Source organism: Taeniopygia guttata, chromosome 25 (genome assembly GCF_048771995.1).
Source record: "Taeniopygia guttata chromosome 25, bTaeGut7.mat, whole genome shotgun sequence".
Lineage (NCBI taxonomy): Eukaryota > Metazoa > Chordata > Aves > Passeriformes > Estrildidae > Taeniopygia > Taeniopygia guttata.
In genome coordinates, this window is record NC_133050.1 from 7,770,240 (window position 1) to 7,793,277 (window position 23,038).

At 55.3% G+C, this 23,038-nt stretch overlaps 2 protein-coding genes across 3 annotated transcripts; both read left to right on the forward strand.

The window, feature by feature from the left end:
- The first annotated feature begins 1,905 nt into the window (after positions 1-1,905).
- LOC115498399 (SLAM family member 8) lies at positions 1,906-10,618 on the forward strand. Of its 2 annotated transcripts, XM_072918372.1 has the most exons (8): positions 1,906-2,205; positions 5,958-5,974; positions 6,146-6,473; positions 7,292-7,588; positions 8,217-8,336; positions 8,960-9,051; positions 9,373-9,674; positions 10,192-10,618. In XM_072918372.1, exons 1-7 carry the CDS (start codon positions 2,133-2,135, stop codon positions 9,667-9,669), a joined length of 1,224 nt encoding a protein of 407 aa, XP_072774473.1. In that variant the 5' UTR covers positions 1,906-2,132; the 3' UTR covers positions 9,670-9,674; positions 10,192-10,618. The 2 variants fall into 2 exon arrangements, with proteins under 2 accessions (XP_072774473.1, XP_072774472.1); XM_072918371.1 differs by lacking the exon at positions 5,958-5,974 and having other exon boundaries at positions 1,907-2,205; positions 6,129-6,473; positions 10,192-10,616.
- Positions 10,619-11,179: 561 nt separating this feature from the next.
- ETV3 (ETS variant transcription factor 3) lies at positions 11,180-20,670 on the forward strand. The gene is made up of 5 exons (XM_072918370.1): positions 11,180-11,516; positions 13,373-13,428; positions 15,431-15,668; positions 16,692-16,807; positions 19,456-20,670. The coding sequence occupies exons 2-5, from the start codon at positions 13,383-13,385 to the stop codon at positions 20,538-20,540; spliced, it is 1,485 nt and encodes a 494-aa protein (XP_072774471.1). The 5' UTR covers positions 11,180-11,516; positions 13,373-13,382; the 3' UTR covers positions 20,541-20,670.
- The last annotated feature ends 2,368 nt before the right edge of the window (positions 20,671-23,038 follow it).

The window sequence follows — 23,038 nt, forward strand, 5'->3', positions numbered from 1 at the left end:
GCGGCCTCAGAGAGCAGCCCCAGGGCCCCGGGGGGGTTTGGGGAGTCCCAGGCGGGGCTTTGAGGGTCCCCCCAAATTCTGTGGGGTTTGGGGGTGTCCCCCCCTTCCCCGGGGTTTGGGGGCCACTCCTGGTTCTGGGTTCCAATCGCTAAATTTGGGGTCCCCATCCCTAAATATGGGGTCCCCATTCTTGGATTTGGGGTTCTCATTCCTGGATTTGGGATCCCCATCCCTAAATTTGGGGTCCCCATTCCCTGGGTTGGGATTTCCAAACTCTGCATTTTGGGTCCCAAGCCCTGGATTTCTGGTTCCTGGATTTGGGGTCCCAAACTCTTAATTTGGGGTTCCCAAACTCTGGATTTGGGGTTCCCATTCCTTCGATTTTGGGTCCCAAACCCTGGATTTGGGTTCACTAAAAATCCCTTAAAATTCCTGAAAACACCTGAAAATTCCCAAAAATCCCTGAAAATTCCCTAAAATCCCTTAGAATTCCTGAAAATGCCTGAAAATTCCCTAGAATCTCTTAAGATCCCTTAGAATTCTTTAAAATGCCTTAAAATTCACTGAGATCCCTTAAAATCCCCTACGATCCCTTAGAATTCCCGAACATTCCTGAAAATCCCTTAAAATTCTTTAAAATGTCTTAAAACTAAGAAGTGGAAATTCCTGAAAATCCCTGAAAATTCCTGAAAATCCCTGAAAATTCCTGAAAATCCCTGAAAATTCCTGAAAATCCCTGAAAATTCCTGCAAATCCCCTAATTTCCACACCCACATCCCGGGCCAGCGGGACTCTCCCTGCCCATGGAATTACAGCTCCTTCCAACCCAAATTATTCCAGGATTCCCTAAAAATCCGGGATGCTCCTGGCCCTGGCCGTGCACTTTTCCCTGGATTCTTTTCTGTTTTCCCTGTTTTTTCCGGCTCTGATCCCGATAAAATCCCCAAAAAAATCCCCATTCCCAATTTCCTGCGTCCTTCCACTTCAGGATCCCTGCAATTGTTTGGGAATAATTTCAATTTTCCTTCCAGGAATTCTCCGCATCCCGAATTTCCCAGGCTGGGTTTGCCTCCAAACGCTTCCCTTTAATTCCTGAGGTTTTATTCCCCCTTCATTAACCCTTAAATGCTGTTAATTAACCCTTTAATTAAGCCAGGAACCCTCGGGCCCGTTTTCCCGGGAGATTTTTGGGGGATGAGAGGTGGAAAAGGGGACTCCTGCAGGGACTGGGGGCACCCAAAGGCCGCCAAAAATCGAATTTATGGGACCCCTGGATGCTCCCGTGGGAATTCCTCCCAAAAAAAAAAAAAAAAATTCCGGGAAAAAAAGAAAAAGACAGGTGGAATTAACCCCTTGGGTGCCAGCCCCGTGATTCCCTATTTTCCATTCCCAGCGGGAATTCCAGCCGGGATAAATGGGATTCCCAAATCCCCCACTGGGAATTCCAGCCAGGATAAATGGGATTCCCAAATCCATTCCCATTGGGAATTCCAGCCAGGATAAATGGGATTCCCGAATCCATTCCCTATTTTCCATTCCCACCGGGAATTGCAGCCAGGACAAACAGGATTCCCAAATCCCGCTGGCAGCGCTCTCCCCACATCCCGGGCTGGAAAACCGGGAGCAGCGATGGATTCCGGCTTCTCCTTTCCCCAAACCTTTCCCAGCCCGCGGGAGCCGCGGGGGGCTGTGGAATTGCGGGAATTTGGGATTTTCCCGCGGGATGCCGCCGCGGGAGCCCCGCGGGCCGTGCCCGCCGCTGATCCGGGCTCTGATCCGCCTGATGCCGCAGGGTCGGGGGTCAGCGCGCTCCGCCCGCCCGCGAGCCCGGATTTTCTTCCCCGTTCCCGGATTTTCTTCCCCGTTCCCGGATTTTCTTCCCCATTCCCGGCTTTTCCCCCATTCCCGGCTTTTCCCCCCTCCCCATTCCCGTTTTCCCCCCCATTCCCGGATTTCCCCATGGAGAGCCGCTCGCTCTGAGCCCCGCGATGCTCCGCGCCCCGGGGTGGTCGCTCCTCCTTCCTCCTCCTCCTCCTCCTCCTCCTCCTCGCCGCTCCGGCCGCTGATTCCCGCTCCGAGCCGAGCCGAGCCGAGCCAAATCCCGGGAAAATCGAGCCCAAGCTAAGCCCGGGATGGAGCGGGAGCCGCCCCGGGGCAAAGCGCGGCTGCCCTCGCTGCTCCTGGCGCTGCTGGGGCTCGGCCCAGGTGAGTGGGGGGCGACCCCAAAGCCGCGGGACCCCCTCGGGATTTGGGGACCCCCCGATCCATGGAAACCTCTGGAATTGCGCACCCGGCGGCTGCGGCTCCCGCCGGGGTCTCCCCGCCTCTCCTGACGCGGATTTTGGGGGTTTTATTGGATTTGGGGGCTGCGATTTTTTTCTCCCCCTCGCCGGGGTTGGGAAGCGGCTCCTTACGTAAAGCCGGGAGCGAGGGATGCCCCCGGAATTCCCAAACATTCCAGAATTCCCGCAAATCCCCTCCGGCAGCATTCCTGCGGGAAAAGCGTCCCGCCGGACAGGTTAATTACGGGTTCATCAGCCTCGGCGATTAATTGGCCTCGCGGGGCCGGGCGCCGATGCCGCCGCCAGGTGATGCCCCAAAATTCAGCCCGGGAGAGGTGGGAAAAGCGCGAATTCCCGGGATTCGGAGCGCCGGGATCGCAGCCGGAGCGTGGGAAGCGAGGAAAAGCAGAAGCGCGGGGCCAAGAGCGAGGCTGGAGTTGGGAATTCGGGAATTCGGGAATTCGGGAATTATTCGGGAATTCGGGGCGGTTTGGGATGCAGCGGGAGCAGGGATGGATCCCGCTGCTCCTCCTCCCTCCTCCCCGCGCTGCCGAGGATGCGGGAGAGCCTCGTGCTCCCAAAAAACACCCAAATCTGGGATAAACAGGCTGAGGCGGGGAGGCGCTCGGAGCGGGAGGGGCCCGAACCCCCCCGGCCGCTTTTCCCGGCCTGGAAAAGGGGAAAAATCCCGGGAAAGGCTCCGGGAGCGCCGGGGGGGCTGGAGACGATCCCCGAGGGGGAGAGAGGGGAATGGGTTTGGAATTCCGGGGGGATTTGGGGATTTTGGGAAGCCCCTCCCCAGCCCCTCCCTGCTCTCAGCATCCCCCCCGGGGGTCTGGGGGTGCTTCACCCCCCGAAAACTTCCCCGAGCGCTCAAAATCCCCTCAGTTCTAAAGAGGAAACGCAGGAATCAAGTCCTGGAAGAGCAGGAGTGAAAGCCGGGAAAAACAGGGATAAAAGCGGGATGAGCAGGAATCAATCTTGGGATGAGCAGGAATCGATCCCGGGATGAGCAGGAACCAAATCCTGGAAAAGTGGGAATTACACACGGGAAAAACAGGAATCAAACCCCGCGTGAGCAGGAATCCAATCCTGGAAAAGCAGGGATCAAACTCAGGAAAAGCAAACATCAAGCCCGGGAAAAGCGGGAATGAAACCTGGGAAAAACGGGAATGAAACCTGGGAAAAGCAGGAATGAAACTCAGGGAAAAGCGGGAATGAAACCTGGGAAAAGCAGGAATTGAGCCCGGGAAAAGCGGGAACCAAGCCCGGGCCAAAGGGGCTTGCAGCGAGCGCCGCCCGGGTTTAGCCCGGGTTGAACCGGGACAGGGACCGGGAGGGGACACCGGGAATGTCCCCACGGCGGGAGGGACCCGCCCCGTCCTCGGCGGGCTGGAGCCGCTGGTCCCGAAATCCCGACAAGTTCCCGAACTCCCGAAACTCCTGAAATCCCCAAATCCCGAAAAACTCCCGAATGTCCCCAGATCCCGAAATCCCGAAAAATCCCCGAAATCCCGAAGTTCCCGGCGCAGGGCCGCGGGGGTGGCGCAGGTGACAGCTTGGCGGGGGGAGGGCGCTGCCAGCAGCGGGGGAGGCGGCGCCCAGCGGAATTTTTCCAAGGAAATGCCAAAAAAAAGAGAAAAAAAAACCCCAAATGGAATCTCAGAACCTTCCCCTGGGGCTGGGATCAAGCCCCATCCCGGGGGAAATCCCCAATCCCAAAATTTTGGGGGTTTGTCCCTGCCTGGAGCTGCCCAGCGGCTCCTGGGAGCAGGAATTGGGCAGAAATTCTGCCCCAAAACCCCAAAATCCCCCAATTTTGCAGAAACTCTGCCCCCAAATTCCCAATTTTGCAGACATTCTACCCAAACCCCCAATTTTGCAGACATTCTACCCAAAACCCCGATTTTGCAGAGATTCTGCCCCAAAACCCCGATTTTGCAGACATTCTACCCAAAAAAAGAAAAACCCCTCTCGGTTTCCGCAGGACTGTTGCAGGAGGCGCCTTTTGAGGCAGAAAATGAGGTTTTGGAAATTCTGGCTGGGAATTCCACCCAGTCTCTCCTGGAGCGTTGTTCTGGTGAGAGCCCCGAGCTCAGATGGGGCCGCATCTGAACCTGTAGCTTTTAGGTTTGGACGTTTTTGGCCGATTTTTCCCCCAAAATTTCCATTTTCCCCTCTCTTTTTCGGAGGAAATCCCTTTCCTGCAGTAAATTCACCTTTTTAGCTGATTTCCCCCCAAGATTTCCATCCTTTTCCTCGCTTTTTTGGGGTTCATCCCACAGCCAAACCTGTAGTTTTTAGTTTTTGACCTTTTTGGCTGATTTTTCCCCCAAACCTCTGCTTTCCGCTCTCATTTTTTTGAGGCTCAGAGACCCCACGCTTGTTAATTCACCTTTTTTGCTGATTTCCCCCCAAAATTTCTGCTTTTCCCTCTTTTGTCGACAGCACCCGCTCGCAAACCGCTCCAAACCCGCAGTGATTTCCCTTTTCAGCCACTTTTTCCCTCAAAATTCCCGTCCTTCCTTCTCTTTTGTGGAGGGAATTCCTCTCCTGGGACTGATTCACCTTTTTGCTGCTTTTTCCTCCAAAATTTCTGCTTTTCCTCTTTTTTAACGACACAAACGGCTCTGAACCTGGCCAAGGCCGCTGCCAGGACGCTCCTCCTCCTCCTCCCCAAATGTCCCCAAATGTCCCCAAATGTCCCCACATGACCCTAAAATGGCTCCAAATGACCAAAATGGCCCCAAAATGGCCTCAAATGGCCCCAAATGTCCTAAAAACGTCCCTAAAATGTTCACAAGTGTCCCAAAAATGTTCCCAAAAGATCCCCAAACACCCTCAGAATGCTCTCCAAATGTCTGAAAAGGGTCCCCAAGTGTCCTAAAAATGTCCCCAAAATGTCCCCAGCTGTCCCCAAAATGTCCAGAAATGCCCCCAAACGTCCCCAAATTTGCTCTAAATGCTCTCGGTGCCGTTTCTGTGCCCCAGAGCTGCTCTGCAGCTGGACCTGGGCAAGGCTGGGCTGCTCGGTGCTGCTGGCACCCCAAAAACTGTCCCCAAAATGTCCCCAAACATCCCCAAATGTCCCCAAACATCCCCAAAAATCCCCAAAATGTCCCCAGCTCCCATTTCTGTGCCCCAGAGCTGCTGTTTAGCCAGGACCGTGCCGCGGCATCCCGGCCGGTGCACGGCGTGTTCAGTGCTGCTGTCACCCCAAAAACCATCCCTAAAATGTCCCCAAATGTTCCTAAACATCCCCAAAATGTCCCCAAACATCCCCAAATGTCCCCAAATGTCCCCAGCTCCCATTTCTGTGCCCCAGAGCTGCTGTTCGGCCAGGCCCGTGCCTGGCATGCTCGGTGCTGCTGTCACCCCAAAAACCATCCCCAAAATGTCCCCAAATGTCCCCAAAACATCCCCAAACATCCCAAAATGTCCCCAAATGTCCCCAACTGCCATTTCTGTGCCCCAGAGCTGCTGTTCGGCCAGGCCCGTGCCGCGGCGCCCCAGCCAGTGCACGGCGTGCTCGGCGCTGCTGTCACCCTAAAAATCATCCCCAAAATGTCCCTAAACCTCCCCAAATGTCCCCAAAACATCCCCAAAACATCCCCAAACATCCCCAAACATCCCCAAACATCCCCAAACGTCCCCATCTCCCATTTCTGTGCCCAGAGCTGCTGTTCGGCCAGGCCCGTGCCGCGGCGCCCCGGCCGGTGCACGGCGTGTTCAGTGCTGCTGTCACCCCAAAAACCATCCCTAAAATGTCCCCAAATGTCCCCAAAGCATCCCCAAACATCCCAAAATGTCCCCAAATGTCCCCAACACCCCATTTCTGTGCCCCAGAGCTGCTGTTTGGCCAGGCCCGTGCCGCGGCGCCCCGGCCGGTGCACGGCGTGCTCGGCGGCTCGGTGCTGCTGTCGCCGGCGCTGCCGCCCAACCGGACGGTGAAGGAGATCGAGTGGAGCTTCTCGGCGGGCACCGGTGCCACCATCCAGGTGGCCGAGGTGGGCCCGGGCGGCTTCGAGCGGCCGGACCCGCGGGATCGCTTCGGCGGGCGCCTGGAGCCCGTCAACGGCACGGCGCTGCGGCTGCGGCAGCTGCAGCGCGGCGACAGCGGCGTCTTCGCGGCCCGCATCAAGCTGCAGCCGGCCCTGGTGGATGATCAGGCCTTCAACCTGACGGTCTACGGTGCGCGGGGCTCGTTTATTAATTAACGTGTTAATTGGTTTGGTGTCCGTTCGGTTAAGTTGGGGTTTCGGGCTGGGGAAACTGAGGCACGGCGCAGGATTGGGGTTTTCGGCGGCGCCTGGGGGTTATCAATCCTCCAGCCTGTCTGTCCATGGAGGGTGGGGCTTGGTTAATTAATACAGTTCATTAATTAGCTAATTAATCCTGGAGTTAAGGTGGGTGTTTTGTATGGGGAAACTGAGGCACGGACTCCAGATTTCCCCCCTGTTTCAGCCCTGGGGGGGATTTTGGGGTGATTTTTTATTATTTTGGGTGATTTTGATGGTTTTTGGGTGATTTTTGGGCTGATTTGGGGCTGATTTTGGGTTATTTTGGGCTGATTTGGGTGTGATTTCTGGCTGATTTGGGGCTGATTACTGGCTGATTTCGGGCTGATTTCTGACTGATTTGGGGTTATTTTGGACTGATTTCTGGCTGATCTCTGGCTTACTTCTGGCTGATTTCTGCCTGATTTCTGCCTGATTTCTGGCTGATTTGGGCTGATTTCTGGCTGATTTGGGGCTGATTCTGGCTGATTTTGGGTTATTTTGGCCTGATTTCTGCCTGATTTCTGGCTGATTTCTGGCTGATTTTGGGTTATTTTGGGCTGATTTCTGGCTGATTTCTGGCTGATTTGGGGCTGATTTCTGGCTGATTTTGGGTTATTTTGGCCTGATTTCTGGCTGATTTCTGGCTGATTTTTGCTGATTTCTGGCTGATTTCTGCCTGATTTCTGCCTGCTTTGGTCTGATCCTGCCCATGCCGTGCTCTCGGCGCAGAGGCGGTGCCCAGCCCGCGCACCCGCAGCCAGCTGCTGGCCAGCACGCTGGACTGGTGCAACCTGACGCTGCAGTGCCAGGGCAGCGGCCGCGGCGCCGTCAACGTCACCTGGCGGCGCGACAGCCTGGCCTGGGCCGAGCCGGGCCCCGGGCGGCACCAGCTGTCCCCCGACGGCACCACCCTGCGCGTGGCACTGCCACCCGCCGCCACCAACGTCACCTACGCCTGCACCGTCAGCAACCCCGCCGACCGCAAGGTCGCCCTGTTCCACCTGCACAGCCTCTGCCAGGGCGCCGGTGAGACACGGGGACGCGGGGCTGGGTGGCACAGGGACACGGGGACACGGCTGAGGGTGGCACGGTGACACGGGGACACGGCTGGGGACAGGAGTGGGGCACGGGGCTGGGGACACTGCTGAGGGTGGCACACGTGACATGGGCACGCGGGGCTGGGGTGGCACAGTGACACAGGGACACGGCTGGGGACAGGAGGGGGGACACAGCTGTGGGGCACGGGTGACATGGGGACACAGCTGAGGGTGGCACAACGGGGACACGGGTGACATGGGGACACAGCTGAGGGTGGCACAACGGGGACACGGGTGACATGGGGACACTGCTGAGGGTGGCACAGCGGGGACACGGGTGACACGGGGACGTGGGGCTGGCGGTGGCACAGTGACACGGGGACGCTGCTGGGGACAGGAGTGGGACACGGGGCTGGGGACACAGGTGGGGTGGCACAATTGGGGACACGGGTGACATGGGGACACGGCTGAGGGTGGCACAGGTGACACGGGGACACGGCTGAGGTGACACGGCCAGGGTGGCACAGCCAGAGTGACATGGCTGAGGTGGCACAGCCAGGGGGACACAGCCGACTGGGGTGGCACTCCGGCTGTCACGGCGTGTCCCCGGCGGGCAGGGGGACACTCGGCCTTCTCCACCTCGGGCTACGTGGTGCTGGCGCTGATCCTGGTGGCCGTGAGCCTGGGCGGCGCCTTCTGGTGCTGGAGGGTCAACAGCGAGAAGGCGGCACGGGCAGGTGGGCACCGGAACGGGCACGGGCGGGGGGCACCGGAATGGACAGGGGACACGGCACGGGCGGGTGGGCATGGCACAGGCACCAGTTCCCGGTTCCCAATCCCCAATTCCCAGTTCCCAATTCCCCATTCCCAATTCCCAGTTCCCAATCCCCAGTTCCCAGTTCACAGCTCCCAGTTCCCAATCCCCAATTCCCAGTTCCAGTTCCCAGCTCCCAATTCCCAGTTCCCAATCCCCATTTCCCAGTTCCCAGTTCCCAATCCCCAATTCCCAGCTCCCAGTTCCCAGTTCCAGTTCCAAATCCCCAGCTCCCAGTTCCCAATTCCCAGTTCCCAGTTCCCAATTCCCAGTTCCCAGTTCCCAGTTCTCCATTCCCAGTTTCCAGTTGCCAGTTCCCCAATTCCCAATCCCAAATTCCCCAATTCCCCATTTTTCCCGGATTTTTCCCATTTCACCTGGATTTTTTCCCCACTTTCTCCATGTTTCCCATTTTCCCCACTTTTTTCCCATTTCCCCTGTTTTCTTCCCCATTTTCCCCGGATTTTCCCCATTTCCCCTGGATTTTTTTTCCCCATTTTCTCCATTTTTCCCAATTTCCCCATTTTTTTCCCATTTTTCGCGCAGCCGCCACGCCCACGGCGCCGCCTGAGGAGAGCCCCGGGGAGCCCCAATACAGCGACATCGTCTGCAGGAGCCCCCCCGAGGGCAACGACCAGGTCGGGACCCCAAAAACCGCGGGGGGACCCCAAAACCACCGCGGGAAATCCTAATAATTGTGGGAATCACAAAAACCGAGGGGGGGATCCCCAGAAAAACCGCGGGAACCCCAAAAACCGTGAGGGGGTCCCCACAAAAACCTCAGAAATCCCAAAAACCACGTGGGGACCCCAAAACCCATGGGGGGAATCCCCACAAAACCCGCAGGATCCCAAAACCTGCAGGAATCCCAAAAACCAGGGGGGGGATCCCAAAAACCGAGGGGGAACCCCAAAAACGGGACCCCAAAATCCTCGGGGACCCCAAATTTCACCCCACAGGGTCCCAGCGCCCCCGAGGCCCCACAGGAGCCCAGCGCACCCCAAAAATCCGAGCCTGGTGAACCCCAAAAATCCGAGCCCAGTGCACCCCAAAAATCCGAGCCTGGTGAACCCCAAAAAACCGAGCCCAGTGCACCCCAAAAATCGGAGCCCGACGAACCCCAAAAATCGGAGCCCGGTGAACCCCAAAAATCGGAGCCCAGTGAACCCCAAAAATCCGAGTCCGCGGCCCCAAAAGCCTCCCCGGGGGGGGACGAGCGGAGCGGCCCCGAGGACGCGGCCCAGGAGGTGACATAGGACAGGTGAGGGGACCCCAAAAACGGGGCACGGCCGGACACCCCAAAACCGCCGGGGGGAGGGGGAAAGGGGGTGGTGTCCCCAAAAAGGGACATTTGGGGCACCCCGAAAGAGCCGAGGTTAAAGGGTTGGGGTGTCCCCAAAAACGGGACCCCAAAAGAGACGGGGTTAAGGGATTAAAGGGTTTTTTTGGGTGGGGCTGTCCCTGAAAAGGGAGATTTGGGGACACCCTGGACCCCAAAAGGGCTGGGGTTAAAGGGTTGTGGTGTCCCCAAAAACGGGACCCCAAAAGATCTGGGGATAAAGGGTTAAAAGGTTATTTATTTGGGAGGGGCTGTCCCCAAAAACGGGACCCCAAAAACCCGGGGTTAAGGGATTAAAGGGTTTTTTTGGGTGGGGCTGTCCCCGAAAAGGGACATTTGGGGACCCCAAAAAAGGGATTAAAGGGCCCCAAAAGGGGGTTACGGGGCTGGGCCCCCAAAAGCGACCCCGACCCCACAAAATCGGGGTCTGTCCCCGCAGCTGCCGCCGCGCCGGGACCCCCGGACGGGCCGGGGGGCGTCGAGTGCCAAACCCCGACCCCAAAACCGCGCCCCGACCCCAAAAGAGCGGCCCCGCGGGACCCCCGACCCCACAGCGGCACGGATCTGCCCTCCCGACCCCAAAACCCGCGGGTTTGTCCCCAATTCCTGCCTGGGACTGCTCTGGGAGGGGGATCCCGATCGGGGGTGGGATTTGGGGGATTTGGGGCTCCCTGGGTGCTCCCCGGTGGGTTTTGGGGTGGGGGGCTCCCCCGACCCCACAGCGGCACGGATCTCCCCTTCCCGACCCCAAAACCCGCGGGTTTGTCCCCAATTCCTGCCTGGGACTGTTTTGGGGAGGGGGCTTCGGGCGGGGGGGGGGTCCCGGGTGGGTCCTCGGGGGGTTTTTGGGGTCCCCGGGGGGGGTTTGGGGTCCCTGAGAGGCTCCCCGGGGGGTTTTTGGGGTTCCCGGGGGTTTTGGGGGTTCCCGGGGCTTTTTGGGGTCCCTGGGGGTTTTTGGGGTTCCCGGGGGTTTTGGGGTTCTCCGGGATTGAGGAAAACCGGGAATTCTCCGAGCCCCCAAAAGCCAGCACCCCCCCAGTGTAAATACTAAATAAATGTTGGTGACGTTTGGGGTGTCCTGGTGTGATTTGGCGAATTTTGGGGCGTTTCGGGGCGGTTTCAGCTGATTTCGGGGCGGTTTAGGGCGAGTTTTGGGGTGATTTGGGCTGGTTTTGGGGCTATTTTGGGGCTGTTTTGGGGTATTTGGGGCCGGGTTTGGCCCTGACTCCCTATTTTCCCCTATTTCCCCCATTCTTGGCCCGGTTTATGCCGGTTTTGCACTGTTTTTGCGGGTTTTCCCCGTTTTCCCCCGTTTTTCCCCCATTTTCCGTGAGGGGCGGCGCCGTTTCCCGCCCCCCTCGCCCCCCCCAGCCCCGGCGGGACCGGAAGCGGAAGCGCGTGGGCGCGCGCGCTGCCCGGAAGCGCGTGGGCGGCGGCGGCGGTTCCGGTTCCGGCGGCGGCGGCGGCGCGGGGGAGGCACCGGGAGAGGAGAGGGAGAGGAGGAGGAGGAGGGAAAGGGGAAAGCGAAGAACGAGAAGCGGCGGCGCCGCCGACAACACCGACAGCGGCGCCACCAGCGAAAGCCGAGCCGCCTCCTCTCCCCCCCCCCCGCCCCGCGCTACCGGGGACGATCCGCCTCCCCCCCCCCCCGCCCCGGTCCCCGCCCGCCTCCTTCCCCGTTTCCCCCCTCCCTTCCCGTCCTCCTCCTCCTCCTCCTTCTCCCGGAACCCGCCTCGCTCCTCCCGGCCCGCGCCGCCAACGCAGGTTCGTCCCGGGGGGATCCCGGTGGGGGCGGGGGGGGCGCGGATTTACCGGGGGTTACCGGAGGGTGGGGGGGGCGGCTCGGGATAAAGGCAAAGCCCCGCAGGCCGCCGGGGAGGGGCCGCGGGGGCTGCTCGGCGCTCCCCGGTGGGCGGCGAGGGCTGGAGCGCGGCCCCGGTAACCGCGGGGGGGGTCCCGGTAACGGGGCGGGGGGAGAGGGGGCGTTGGGTAAACACGGAGCGGCCGAACGGGCGGGTCCGAGGCGGGGCGGGGGCTCCGCAGCACCGCCCCGCCCGGCGGGGGTGAGCAAACACCGACCCCCCCCCCCCCGCCGGTACCGGGGGGTCACCGGGAGCGGCACCGGGACCGGCCCCCCCCGTGGCGCGGTCCCGGCGGGCGGCGTGGGAGGCCCCGGCCGCGCTCCGGGGGTGTCGGGGCGGGAGCGGCACCGCCCGGGGCCGGGGCCGGGCCGGGCAGGCCGGGGCAGGCTCGGGCCGGCGCTAACGGAGCGGGAGAGCCCCGGGCACGGCCCCGCCGCCGCCCCGGCGCCGCTCGGCCCCTCCCGGCGGCCATTTGGGGCCTTTGAAGCGGTGCCGGGGCACCGGGAACCGGGATGGGCCCGGGGGGGGGGCGGGAACGGCAGCTCCGGTCCCTTCCCGGGGGGCTCCGGTCCCTCCCGGGGGCTCCGGTCCCTTCCCGGGGGGCTCCGGTTCCTCCCGGGGGGCTCCGGTTCCTCCCGGGCCTCTCCCGTTCCCGGGGCTCTGATGTGAATTCCAGCCCCGGAAATTTCCCTTTTCCCCGCTCCTTTTCCCGGTTTATTTGGGGTTTTTTTCCCTTTTTCCCTCTTCCTCTTTCCCTTTTCCCCCTTTTTCCTCCTTTTCCCCATTTTTCCTCTCTTTGCCCCCTTTTTTCCCCGATTTTCTGCCCCTTTCCCCCATTTTCCTCCCCCTTTTCCCCTTTTCCCCCATTTTTCCTATTTTCCTCCCTTTTTTTCCCACCTTCCTCTCCCTTTTCCCCACTTTCCTCCCTTCTCCCCTTTTTCCCACTTTCCTTCCCCTTTTTTCCCCTTTTCCCCCTGTTTTTCCCCTGTTTTTCCCCTATTTTCCCCCTATTTTTCCCTATTTTTCCCCGTTTTCCCTCCCTCCCTCCCTGGCACATCTGGCGCTCTCCCAGCTGTGGATTTTGGCAGCCGGGCCCGGCTGGAACTGAGCTGGGTTTGTTTGGTCTCCTCCCTGCACTTCCAGCCAGGGAAATTTCCCTTTTTCCCCCATTTCCGCCCTTTTTCACATTTCTCTTCATTTCCCCTTTTCTTTCCCCTCTTCCTCCCCCTCCTTCCCTGCCTTTTTTTCCCATTTTTCCTCTTTTTTCCCTTTTCTCCCATTCCCCCCCCCCTTTTCCTATTTTCTCCCATGTTTTCCAAATTTCTTCCCCCTTTTCCCCCATTTTCCACTTTTCCCCATTTTTCTCCCATTTTCTCCCATTTTTCTCCCATTTTTCTCCCATTTCCCCCCATTTTTCCCCCATTTTCCCCCATTTCCCCCCATTTTCCCCCCATTTTCCCCCCATTTTCCCCCATTTCCCCCCATTTTTCCCCATTTTTCTCCCATTTTTCTCCCATTTTTCTCCCATTTTTCTCCCATTTTTCTCCCATTTTTCTCCCATTTTTCTCCCATTTTTCTCCCATTTTTCTCCCATTTTTCCCCCATTTTTTCCCCCATTTTCCCCCCACTTTTCTCCCTTTTTTCTCCCTCATTTTTCTCCCATTTTCCCCCTCATTTTTTCTCCCTTTTTCTCCCATTTTTTCCCCATTTCCCCCATTTTCCCCCACCCCAGGGTCTCTGAGCTCTCTCTCCCTGCAGGAGGAAGAGGATGAAGGCCGGCTGCAGCATCGTGGACAAGCCCGAGGGAGGAGGGGGTAAGGGACCCCAAAATCCTAAAAATCCCAGAAATCCCAATTCCCATAAAGGATAAAAGCATTCCCTGATTTCCCACCCCCAAAAAAAAACCCACTCTGAATCAGATTTTCCCCCCCTAAAAAAAAAAACCCAACCCCAAATTAGATTTTTCCCAAAAAAACCCAAAAACACTCCAAATCAGGATTTTTCCCCAAAAAAAAAAAAAACCCAACGCCAAATTAGATTTTTCCAAAAAAAACCCACCCAAAATCAGATCTTTCCAAAAAAAACCCAACCCCAAACCAGATTTTTCCCAAAACAACCCCAAATTATATTTTCACAAAAAACCCATCCCCAAATCAGATTTTCCAAAAAAAAAACCACCCCCAAACCAGATTTTTCCCCAAAAAACCCATCCCCAAATCAGATTTCTTCCAAAAATAAAAAATAAAAAAAAAAAACAAAATCCCACCCCAAATTGGGTTGTGTGGGTTTTTTACCTGAATTCCATCCCTGGGATTTTGACTGGAATATTGAGTGGGATTCCAGCCAGGTTTTATCAATTTTTGGGATTTTTTTGTGGGGGTTTTTTTGTGGTTTTTTGATGGTTTTGGGTGGATTTCCCAAGGAAATGGGCTGAAGTGAGGAGCTGGATGGGAAATCTGGAATTCTCTGCTGCCACAGGGAACATGGAACAGAATTCCAGGCCCCAGTGATTAATGGGATTCCAGCCCAGTTTTCCCAATTTTTTGGTGGGTTTTTTGCAGGTTTTAGTGGGTTTTTGTGGTTTTTTATGGGGTTTTGTGGGTTTTTTGTGGGTTTTTAGTGGGTTCTAGTGATTTTTTTGGTGTTTCTTGGGTGGATTTTTAAAGAAATGGGTCTGAAAGGAGTCAGAAGTGAGGAGCTGGATGGGAAATCTGGAATTCCCTGCTCCCACATGGAATATTGAACGGAATTCCAGGCCCCAGTGATTCATGGAATTCCAGCCAAGTTTTCCCAATTTTTTGGTGGGTTTGGGTGGGTTTTAGTGGGTTTTTTTTGGTGGATTTTTGTGGTTTTTTCACAGGTTTTAGTGGGGTTTTTGTGGGTTTTTCATGGGTTTTTGTGGGCTTTAGTGGGGTTTTTTTGTGTTTGGGTGGATTTTCCATGGAAATGGGTCTGAAAGGAGTCAGAAGTGAGCAGGTGGGTGGGAAATCTGGATCTGCCTGCTCCCACATGGAATATTGAGTTCCACCCAAGTTTTACAATTTTTTGGTGTTTTTTCACGGGTTTTAGTGTTTTTTTGTGATTTCGAGTGTTTTTTTTGGTGTTGTTTGGGTGGATTTTCCATGGAAATGGGGATGAAATGATTCAGAAGTGAGCAGCTGGGTGGGAAACCTGGAATTCCCCACTCCCACATGGAATATTGAGTTCCACCCAAGTTTTACAATTTTTGGTGGGTTTTAGTGGGTTTTTTTGGTGGTTTTTGGGTGGGTTTTCCATGGAGATGGGGCTGGAAGGAGTCCGAAGTGAGCAGCTGGGTGGGAAACCTGGAATTCCCCAATCCCACAGGGAATACTGGACAGAATCCCACCTCCTTCCCCATCCCACTGATCCCCCATCGTTCCCTCAACAACATTTCCCATTTTCCCCCCATTTCCCCACACTTTTTTGCTATTTTCCCCCATTTCCCCCTCATTGATCCCACAATTTCCCCCCACAATTCCCCCCCCATTTCTCCCCATTTTCCCCCCGCATTTTCCCCATTTTCCTCCCATATTTTCCCCATTCCCCCCCATTCCCCCCTCCCATTTCCCCCCCATTTCCCCCATTCCCCCCCACTTCCCCCTCATTTCTCCCCATTTCCCCCCCAACTTCCCCCCCATTCTTTCCCCATTTCCCCCCCATTTTTTCACCATTTTCCCCCATTTTTTTCCCCATTTTCCTCCCATATTTTCCCCATTTCCCCCCTCATTTTCCCCCCTATTTCCCCCCCATTTTTCCCCCATTTTTCCCCATTTTCCTCCCATTTTTCCCTCCAAGGCTACCACTTCCCGGAGTGGGCGTACAAGACAGAGTCGAGCCCCGGCTCGCGGCAGATCCAGCTGTGGCACTTCATCCTGGAGCTGCTGCAGAAGGAGGAGTTCCGGCACGTCATCGCCTGGCAGCAGGGCGAGTACGGCGAGTTCGTCATCAAGGACCCCGACGAGGTGGCGCGGCTCTGGGGGCGCCGCAAGTGCAAGCCCCAGATGAACTACGACAAGCTCAGCCGGGCCCTCAGGTCAGCAAATTTGGGTTTTTCCCTTTTTTTCCCCATGAATTTTGGGGTTTTCTAGCGGGGTGTCATGCCGGTGTTGGCTCGTCCATCGGGGATTTGGTGGCACGGCTCTGGGGGCGCTGCAAGTGCAAGCCCCAGATGAACTAGGGCAAGCTCAGCCGGGCCCTCAGGTCAGGGAAATTGGGGTTTTCTGCTTTTCTTCCATGAGTTTTAGGGTTTTTTCCCCTTTTCTCCCATTAATTTTGGGGTTCTCTGGTGGGTGTCATACTGGGGTTAGCCCAGCTCTGGGTTTGGTGGTGTGGCTCTGGTGGCACCACAAATGCAAGGCCCAGATGAACTACGACAAGCTCAGCTGCGCCCTCAGGTCCATTAAATTTGGGGTTTTCTGCTTTTTTTCCATGAATGTTGGGGTTTTTCCCTTTTTTCCCCGTGAATTTTGGGGTTTTCTGGTGGGGTGTTGTGCTGGTGTTGGCTCATCCATCAGGGTTTGGGGTGCTGGGGTTGGCCCGGCTCTGGTGGCACCAGAAATGGAAACCCCACATGAACTAAGACAAGCTCAGCTGTGCCCTCAGGTCAGCCAAATTGGGATTTTTCCCCTTTTTTCCATGAATTTTGGGTTTTTTTCCCCTTTTTTCCATGAATTTTGGGGTTTTCCAGCTGGTATCATTCTGGTGTTGGCTCGTCCATCAGGGTTTGGGGTGCTGGGGTTGAGCAGGAAATTAGGAAAGAGCTCCTCAGGAATTCTGGATTTTTAAGGATATTTGAGTTTTTTCCAACCCAGACCATGCCAGAATTCTATATTTTGTTTAAACAGGAAATTAGGAAGGAATCCTTTAGGAATTCTGGATTTTTAAGGATATTTAAGCTGCATTCCAGCCCCAACCATCCCAAAATTCCATATTTTGGTTAAGCAGGATATTAGGAAGGAATCCTTCTGGAATTAGGAAGGGATTCTGGATTTTTGAGTGCTTTGATCCATTTTTTGGGGGGTTTTTTCCCATTAAAAAAAAAAAAAATTATTTGCAGATATTATTACAACAAGAGGATCCTGCACAAGACCAAGGGCAAAAGATTCACCTACAAATTCAACTTCAACAAACTGGTGATGCCCAATTATCCCTTCATCAACATCCGGCCCAACGGTGAGCCCCAGGAATTTGGGAATTAGGGAATTCTGGGTGGGAATGGGGGGGAAAAACCAAAAAAAAAACCCAACCCGGGGATGTGGAATATTGTTTTTTCCCCAGCCAGCCTGGATAAAATAAAAAAAGCAAAACCTGGGAGCAAATCCCAGATGCAGAGGGGGATGTGGGGTCGTATTTATCTTTCCCCGGGGATTTTTGGGATTTGGGGGATAAGAGGATCAGCCTTGGGATGCACTCCCGGAGTGGCTCAGGTGAGTTTATGGTGTAAAAATCCACGGCTTTTTCTCCCTTCTCTCCCCCTTTTTCCTGCTCCTTTTCACCCAAAAATTGCAGGTTTTTAACCCGTTCTTGCCCTGGGGTTGGGAGGGATTCCGTAGGGACACGGCAGGAATTCCTTGGATTTTGGTTAAAAATCAGAAATCCTTCCCTGGAGAAGGGAGGATAATGAGAAAGGGATTGGGAATGGAGCATAAATGTCCCTTTTTTGCCCTAAAATGGTTTTGCCAGGTTTATCCTGGAATCAGTAGCGGTTTCCTGGGAAAAGGGTCTCTCCAAGGGGATTTTAAAGGGAATTAAACCCCCTAAGAGCCAAATTCCTACAGCTGAGGGATTGTCCCGATCAGGCACAGTGGGAAAATGAATCCATCAAAACAGGAAACCCCTCTGGAAGTTCATATTCCCAGAAATTCCAAACATTGCTCCTCACAAAATCTCAATTTAGAGGAGCTGGGCCTAGCAGGAGCTGCTCCAGTGGAAAGCCTGGATGGCAAATCCAGCAGGAAAAAAAGCAGGAAAAGTGGGCAAATTGGTGATTATTTAATCCAAAAAGACAGAAAATCCCCCTGAAAGTCAATATTCCTGGAAATTCCAAACTTTTCTCCTCACAAAATCTCAATTTAGTGGGGCCTAGCCCAGCACACTCTGCTGCAGGGCAAAGCCTGGAAGGCCAATCCAGCAGGGAACAAAGCAGGAAAAAAAAACAGAAAAAAATGGGGAAATTGGTGATTATTGAATCCATGAAGGTACAAAATCCCTCTGGAAGTTGATATTTCCAAAAACTCCAAACTTTTCTCCACAAAAAATCCCAATTTAGAGGAGCTGGGCCTAGCAGGAGCTGCTCCAGGGGAAAGTGGGGAGCACCAATCCAGCAGGGAAAAAAACAAGAAAAATGGGGAAATTGGTGATTATTTAATCCAAAAAGATAAAAAAACTGCCTGCAACTCGTTGTTCCCAAAAATTCCAAACTTTTCTCCTCAGAAAAGTCCAGATTTGGAGGATCCTGATCCAGCTTCCAGGGCAAAGCCTGGAACAGTGATCCAGCAGGGAAAATAGGGATAGAAGCAGATTCTGTGTGGGGAAAAAAGGGATTTTTCCAGGCTGGAGCTTCTGGCCGGCGCCGCCGCCTCCCCTCCCTGAGGGAATCTCCGAGGTTTTGTTTTTCCAAGGCTCCGGGAAGGCCAAAAAACAAAAACAAAAAGGGAGAAATTCCTCCAGGTGTTGGTGTCTCCTTCACCTGTGTGGGCCCTGCTGGGGTTTGTTTTCTTTTCTTTTTTTTTTTTTTTGGGGGAGAAGGGAATGTCTTTTCCAAGCCAAGGAACGGGGGTGGGAAGATGTGTCTGGAGCTGCAATTCCGTAATTAACTGGGAGCAAACGAGTCTGGGCAGTTCCCAGCCCCTGCTCCCTCCTGGCCCTGGGGCGCTCGGGAACAAAAATAATTTGGGAGAATTTGGAAGGCTCCTGGTTAATCCCAGCCCCTCTCCTTCCCGCCCCCGTGGGGGTTGGGGTAGCAAACCTGGAATTTGGGGTTTTTCTCCAGGATTTCCCCTCCCTCACTGAGATTTTGGGTGGGAATTTGAGGGATTTGGGTGGGAATTTGAGGGATTTAGGTGGGAATTTGAGATATTTCTGTGGATGTTTGAGATGTTTCCATGGATTGGTGAGATCCCCCCTCAGAGGACAGATTTTGATGAATATCCTAGGTATTTCCTTGGATATTGGGGATATTTGATGTATTTCTATGGATTGATGACTTTTCCCCTCACAGAAGATGTTTCCGTGGACATTGGAGATATTTCCATGGATTTTTGAAATATTTTTATGGATGTTGGGAGACATTTCCATGGATTGATGAGATCCCCTCTCAGATGAGATATTTCCATGGATATCTAGGCTTTTTCCATGGGTATTTGAGACATTTCCATGGATATTTCAGACATTTCCATGGATATTTGAGGTTTTTGCATGGATATTTCAGCCATTCCCATTGATATTTCAGCCATTTCCATGGATATTTGAGGTTTTTCCGTGGACATTTGAGGTTTTTTTATGGATATTAGATTTTTTTCCATGGATATTTCAGCCATTCCCATGGATATTTCAGCCATTCCCATGGATATTTGAGTTTTTTCCCGTGGATATTTTATTTTTTTCCATGGATATTTCAGCCATTCCCATGGATATTTCAGCCATTCCCATTAACCGATGTGCTCCCCGCTCGGATCAGAGCTTCACCCGGACATTTCAAGCCCTTCCCTAGACTTCCCCGCCATCCCCATGGATTTCAGCCAGCTCCCCCCACACCTCCAGCCCCGCTCCCCAAACCCCCTCACTGTTTTTTCCCTTTTCCCCCTTTTTTCCCCGCGCAGGCGTGGTCCCGCAGAGCGCGCCGCCGGTGCCCACGGCCTCGTCCCGCTTCCACTTCCCGCCGCTGGAGCCGCACTCGCCGGGCGAGGAGGCGGCGGCGCGCTTCGCGCCGGGCACGCTGCTGCCGCCGCACGCCGAGGCGCTGCCCGACGCCGAGAGGAAGCCGGAGCCCGCCGAGCTGGAGGAGAGCGGGCCGGACTGGCGCCGGGAGCTGCTGGCGCCGGCGCACGCGGCGGCCGGCGGCGCGGCGCCCGCGGGGCCCAAGCGCAAGCCCGAGGTGGTGCTGCCGCTCTTCTCGCGGCCCGGCGTGTTCCCCGAGCACCCGCACAGCCCCTTCGCCGTGTCGCCGCTGCCGGGCCGCCCCGGCGTGCTCAACGTGCCCATCTCGCCGGCGCTGTCGCTGACGCCCACGCTCTTCTCCTACAGCCCCTCGCCGGGGCTCAGCCCCTTCGCCGCCGCCGGCAGCAGCTGCTTCTCCTTCAACCCCGAGGAGATGAAGCACTACCTGCACTCGCAGGCCTGCTCCGTCTTCAACTACCACCTGAGCCCGCGGACGTTCCCCCGCTACCCGCTGGTGGTGCCGCCGCTGCAGTGCCCGGTGCCGCTGGAGGAGCCGCCGCAGTTCCCCATCAAGCTGCAGCCGCCGCCCGCCGGCCGCAAGAACCGCGAGCGCCTGGAGAGCCCCGAGGCCGCCGGCCCGCCCCGCGTCAAGGTGGAGCCCGCGGCGCCCGACCAGGAGCAGCAGCAGCACGAGGAGGAGGAGGAGGAGGAGGAGAAGGTCCCGCGGAAGGAGGAGGAGGAGGAAGAGGAGGAGAAGGCGGCGGTGTTCGCCCGCCCGGCGGCCCCGGCGTGGGCGCCCGGCGCGGCTCAGCCCGGCTCGTCCGGGGAGGAGAGCGCGGAGAAGGTGCCGCGGGAGTGCCCCGGCGAGGCCGGCGGCCAAGAGAGGAGGGAGGACGCCCTGATGCCCCCCAAGCTGCGGCTGAAGCGCCGCTGGAACGGAGATTCCCGGCAGGAAGCGCCCGAGGATTCCCGGCCCAACGGGATCTGGCACCTGCCCAAAGCCGTGGCCGCCGCCTCCGACACCTAATCCCGGCCGGAGCGCACAAACCTTGGAGACACCCGGAGCAGCGTCCGTGTATTTATGTAGCAAGGTTGCCGAGCAGTTCGGGATTCAGCGGGGAGGGGGGCGGGCCAGGCCTGGGAATTTTTAGGGAATTTCGGGGGTGGGAGAAGGGAGGGGGGCGGGCAGCTTCGGGCTTTGTGTTGTTTCTGTTGTTGACTTGCAGGTGAAGACGCCGCAATTCCCGCTCGCTTTTCCCGGGAAAAGCCGGCTCCAGCTCCAGGACTGGCACGGAGGAATTCCAGGCGCGGCCTCGGGGCCGCTCCCGGGCCTTTTGGGACACCGGGAATCTCCAGATCCGGGGACGGGGGGGCGGTTTTTTTTGGGATTTTTCGGGGTTTTTTTACGGATGCGAGGTTTTCCCGGCCATCCAGGAGCTGGTTTGGTTCTTTTTTTTTTTGTTTTTTGTTTTTTGTTTTTTCTTTTTTGGGAAAAGGAGGAGCTTGGGAATTTTGCATCGGGAATTTTGCACTGTCCACGGAGCGGGGCTGGGGCGGGGGGGAAAAGGATTCAGGAAAACTCTCGGAGAATCGGGATGGAGGCCGCGTCGTTCCCGGCGGATTTCCAGGGAAAATTCCCCTTTTCCCGCCTTTCTTTCTCTCTCTCTCTCTCTCTCTCTCTCTCGCAGAAGCCATGAGCAAAACTCCAAACTTTTTCAGGGAATGGGAACGGGAATAACACAAAATTAACCGGATGCCTTTAATCCTAACGCATTAAATATGTTGGGGTTTGGTTTTTTTTGTTTCTGTGTGCCCGGAGCGGGGATTTTTTTCCCGCTCCGGAATCCGTGTGGGTGGAATTTTTGGGAATGCTTGGAAGGAGCGCTGGAATGATTGTGGTGAGTCCCGGGAATGCCGGAATTCCCGGCACCATTCCCAGATTTTTGGACCCTCCCCCGCCCTTTTCTCCCCGTTTGACTCATGCCTTAAAGAAAAGAAAAACAAACCACGTTTGGACTTTTTCTGGGAATTTTTTCCGGGAGCGCTCGGATGTCGTGGATCCTTCCTGGTTTTTGGGGGAAATCCCAAACGCCGCCGTTCCCCCGCGCAGCAGCGGAATTCCGAAGGCTCCGGATTGGGCTCCCAGCGGGACCGACCCTCGGGAAGCGCCGGGACGGAGCCGGGAGCTGCCCAGGATTCGCTCTCGGAGCTCGGATTTTGGGAATTCCGGGCTGGGGGAGGAAATTCCCTGCTGGGATCCCGGGAGCGATTCCCAAATTCCCAGCCCGGCCGGGCCTGGGACCCTTGGAATGTGCAGTTGGGAGGAGCTGGGGCGGAGAAGCCCCGGATGATCCCAAAAAAGCGACCGGAGAGGCGCCAGGACGAACTCAGGAATCACACGAGGGGCCTTTCCCGGAATTCCCGCAGATCCCAAATCCCAGCGCCGGAACCGTCGGGAGAAACAAAAACAAAAAAAGGGGGGAAAATCCCGGATTTTTCCCACCCCTCCTCTCCAATCCTTTGGAATCGAAATCCCACGGGAAGAGAAGGAAAAAAAGTTGGAATTTTTGTGGCTTTAAAAAAGGATTTTTTGGGATTGGGAGTTTTTTGGGAAGGGTGGGAATGTTGGAGTTTCTCGTCACAGCCATTGCACTGCAAAAAAAAAAAAACAAAAAACAAAACCAAGATTAAAAGTGGAAATGAAAATAAAAAACTTGGGAGAGTTCAGGGAATTCCGGACTCAGGACGACGGATCCGGCGCCTCTCGGGAATTCCAGAATTCCCAACAGAGCCCAGGAGGAGGAAAAACAAAAAGAAAAAGCAGGAAGAGGAGAAGGAAAAGGTCAAAAAAAACCAAAAACTGATTTAAAGGAAAAAAAAATCAACCAGATCAAAATTTTATGAAAAAAATCTGAAATTTCAAGGAAAAATTCCTAAAATTCCACCGTGCCAAACCATTGAACAACAAACAAACCCATGGGAAGTTGGGAATGGTTGGAATTCTCTCCTGGACGAATTTGCCCCGGAGCATGATCCCGTTTTTTCCAGCAGTTGTTTTTTTTTTTCGTTAATTTTGCTTCTTTTTCGTAGCAAATCCGTAGGAAAAACGTTTAAAAAATTAAAAAGTAAAAAAAAAAAAAAGACTTTTTGATGGGACAGCCCCAAACAGGGGGAATTTTTGGGGAGGAATTTCCCCAAGAAGGAGGAAAAGGAGGAAAAATCCAACAGCATTAATGGGGTTGTCCCGGATTTTTTTATTTATTCCATAATTATGTTGAGGTTTTTTATTATTTTAAGCTGTTATTCCGTTGGTTTCTTTCTTTTTTTTCGCGTCTCAGCATCCTGGTGGGATTAAAAATAAAAACCCAGGAATTTTCTCTCGGTTGAAATCATCAAAACTCCGGAAAAACTTTGGATTTTCCGGGAAATACTTTGATTTTTTAGCGCTTTTTAAACCGATATTTACGCTTTTTTTCGGGTTGAAAAAACCCCTTTTTCGAGGGATTTCGAGGGATTTGAACTCTC

Bases quoted from the DNA above. Each gene is read 5' to 3' on its own strand.
- LOC115498399 (XM_072918372.1), top strand. From the start codon at position 2,133: ATGGAGCGGGAGCCGCCCCGGGGCAAAGCGCGGCTGCCCTCGCTGCTC. The intron at 7,589-8,216 runs GTGAGACACGGG...CCCGGCGGGCAG, and splicing joins CAGCCTCTGCCAGGGCGCCG to GGGGACACTCGGCCTTCTCC. The intron at 9,052-9,372 runs GTCGGGACCCCA...TTCACCCCACAG, and splicing joins CCCCCGAGGGCAACGACCAG to GGTCCCAGCGCCCCCGAGGC.
- ETV3 (XM_072918370.1), top strand. From the start codon at position 13,383: ATGAAGGCCGGCTGCAGCATCGTGGACAAGCCCGAGGGAGGAGGGG. The intron at 13,429-15,430 runs GTAAGGGACCCC...TTTCCCTCCAAG, and splicing joins CAAGCCCGAGGGAGGAGGGG to GCTACCACTTCCCGGAGTGG. The intron at 15,669-16,691 runs GTCAGCAAATTT...AATTATTTGCAG, and splicing joins AAGCTCAGCCGGGCCCTCAG to ATATTATTACAACAAGAGGA.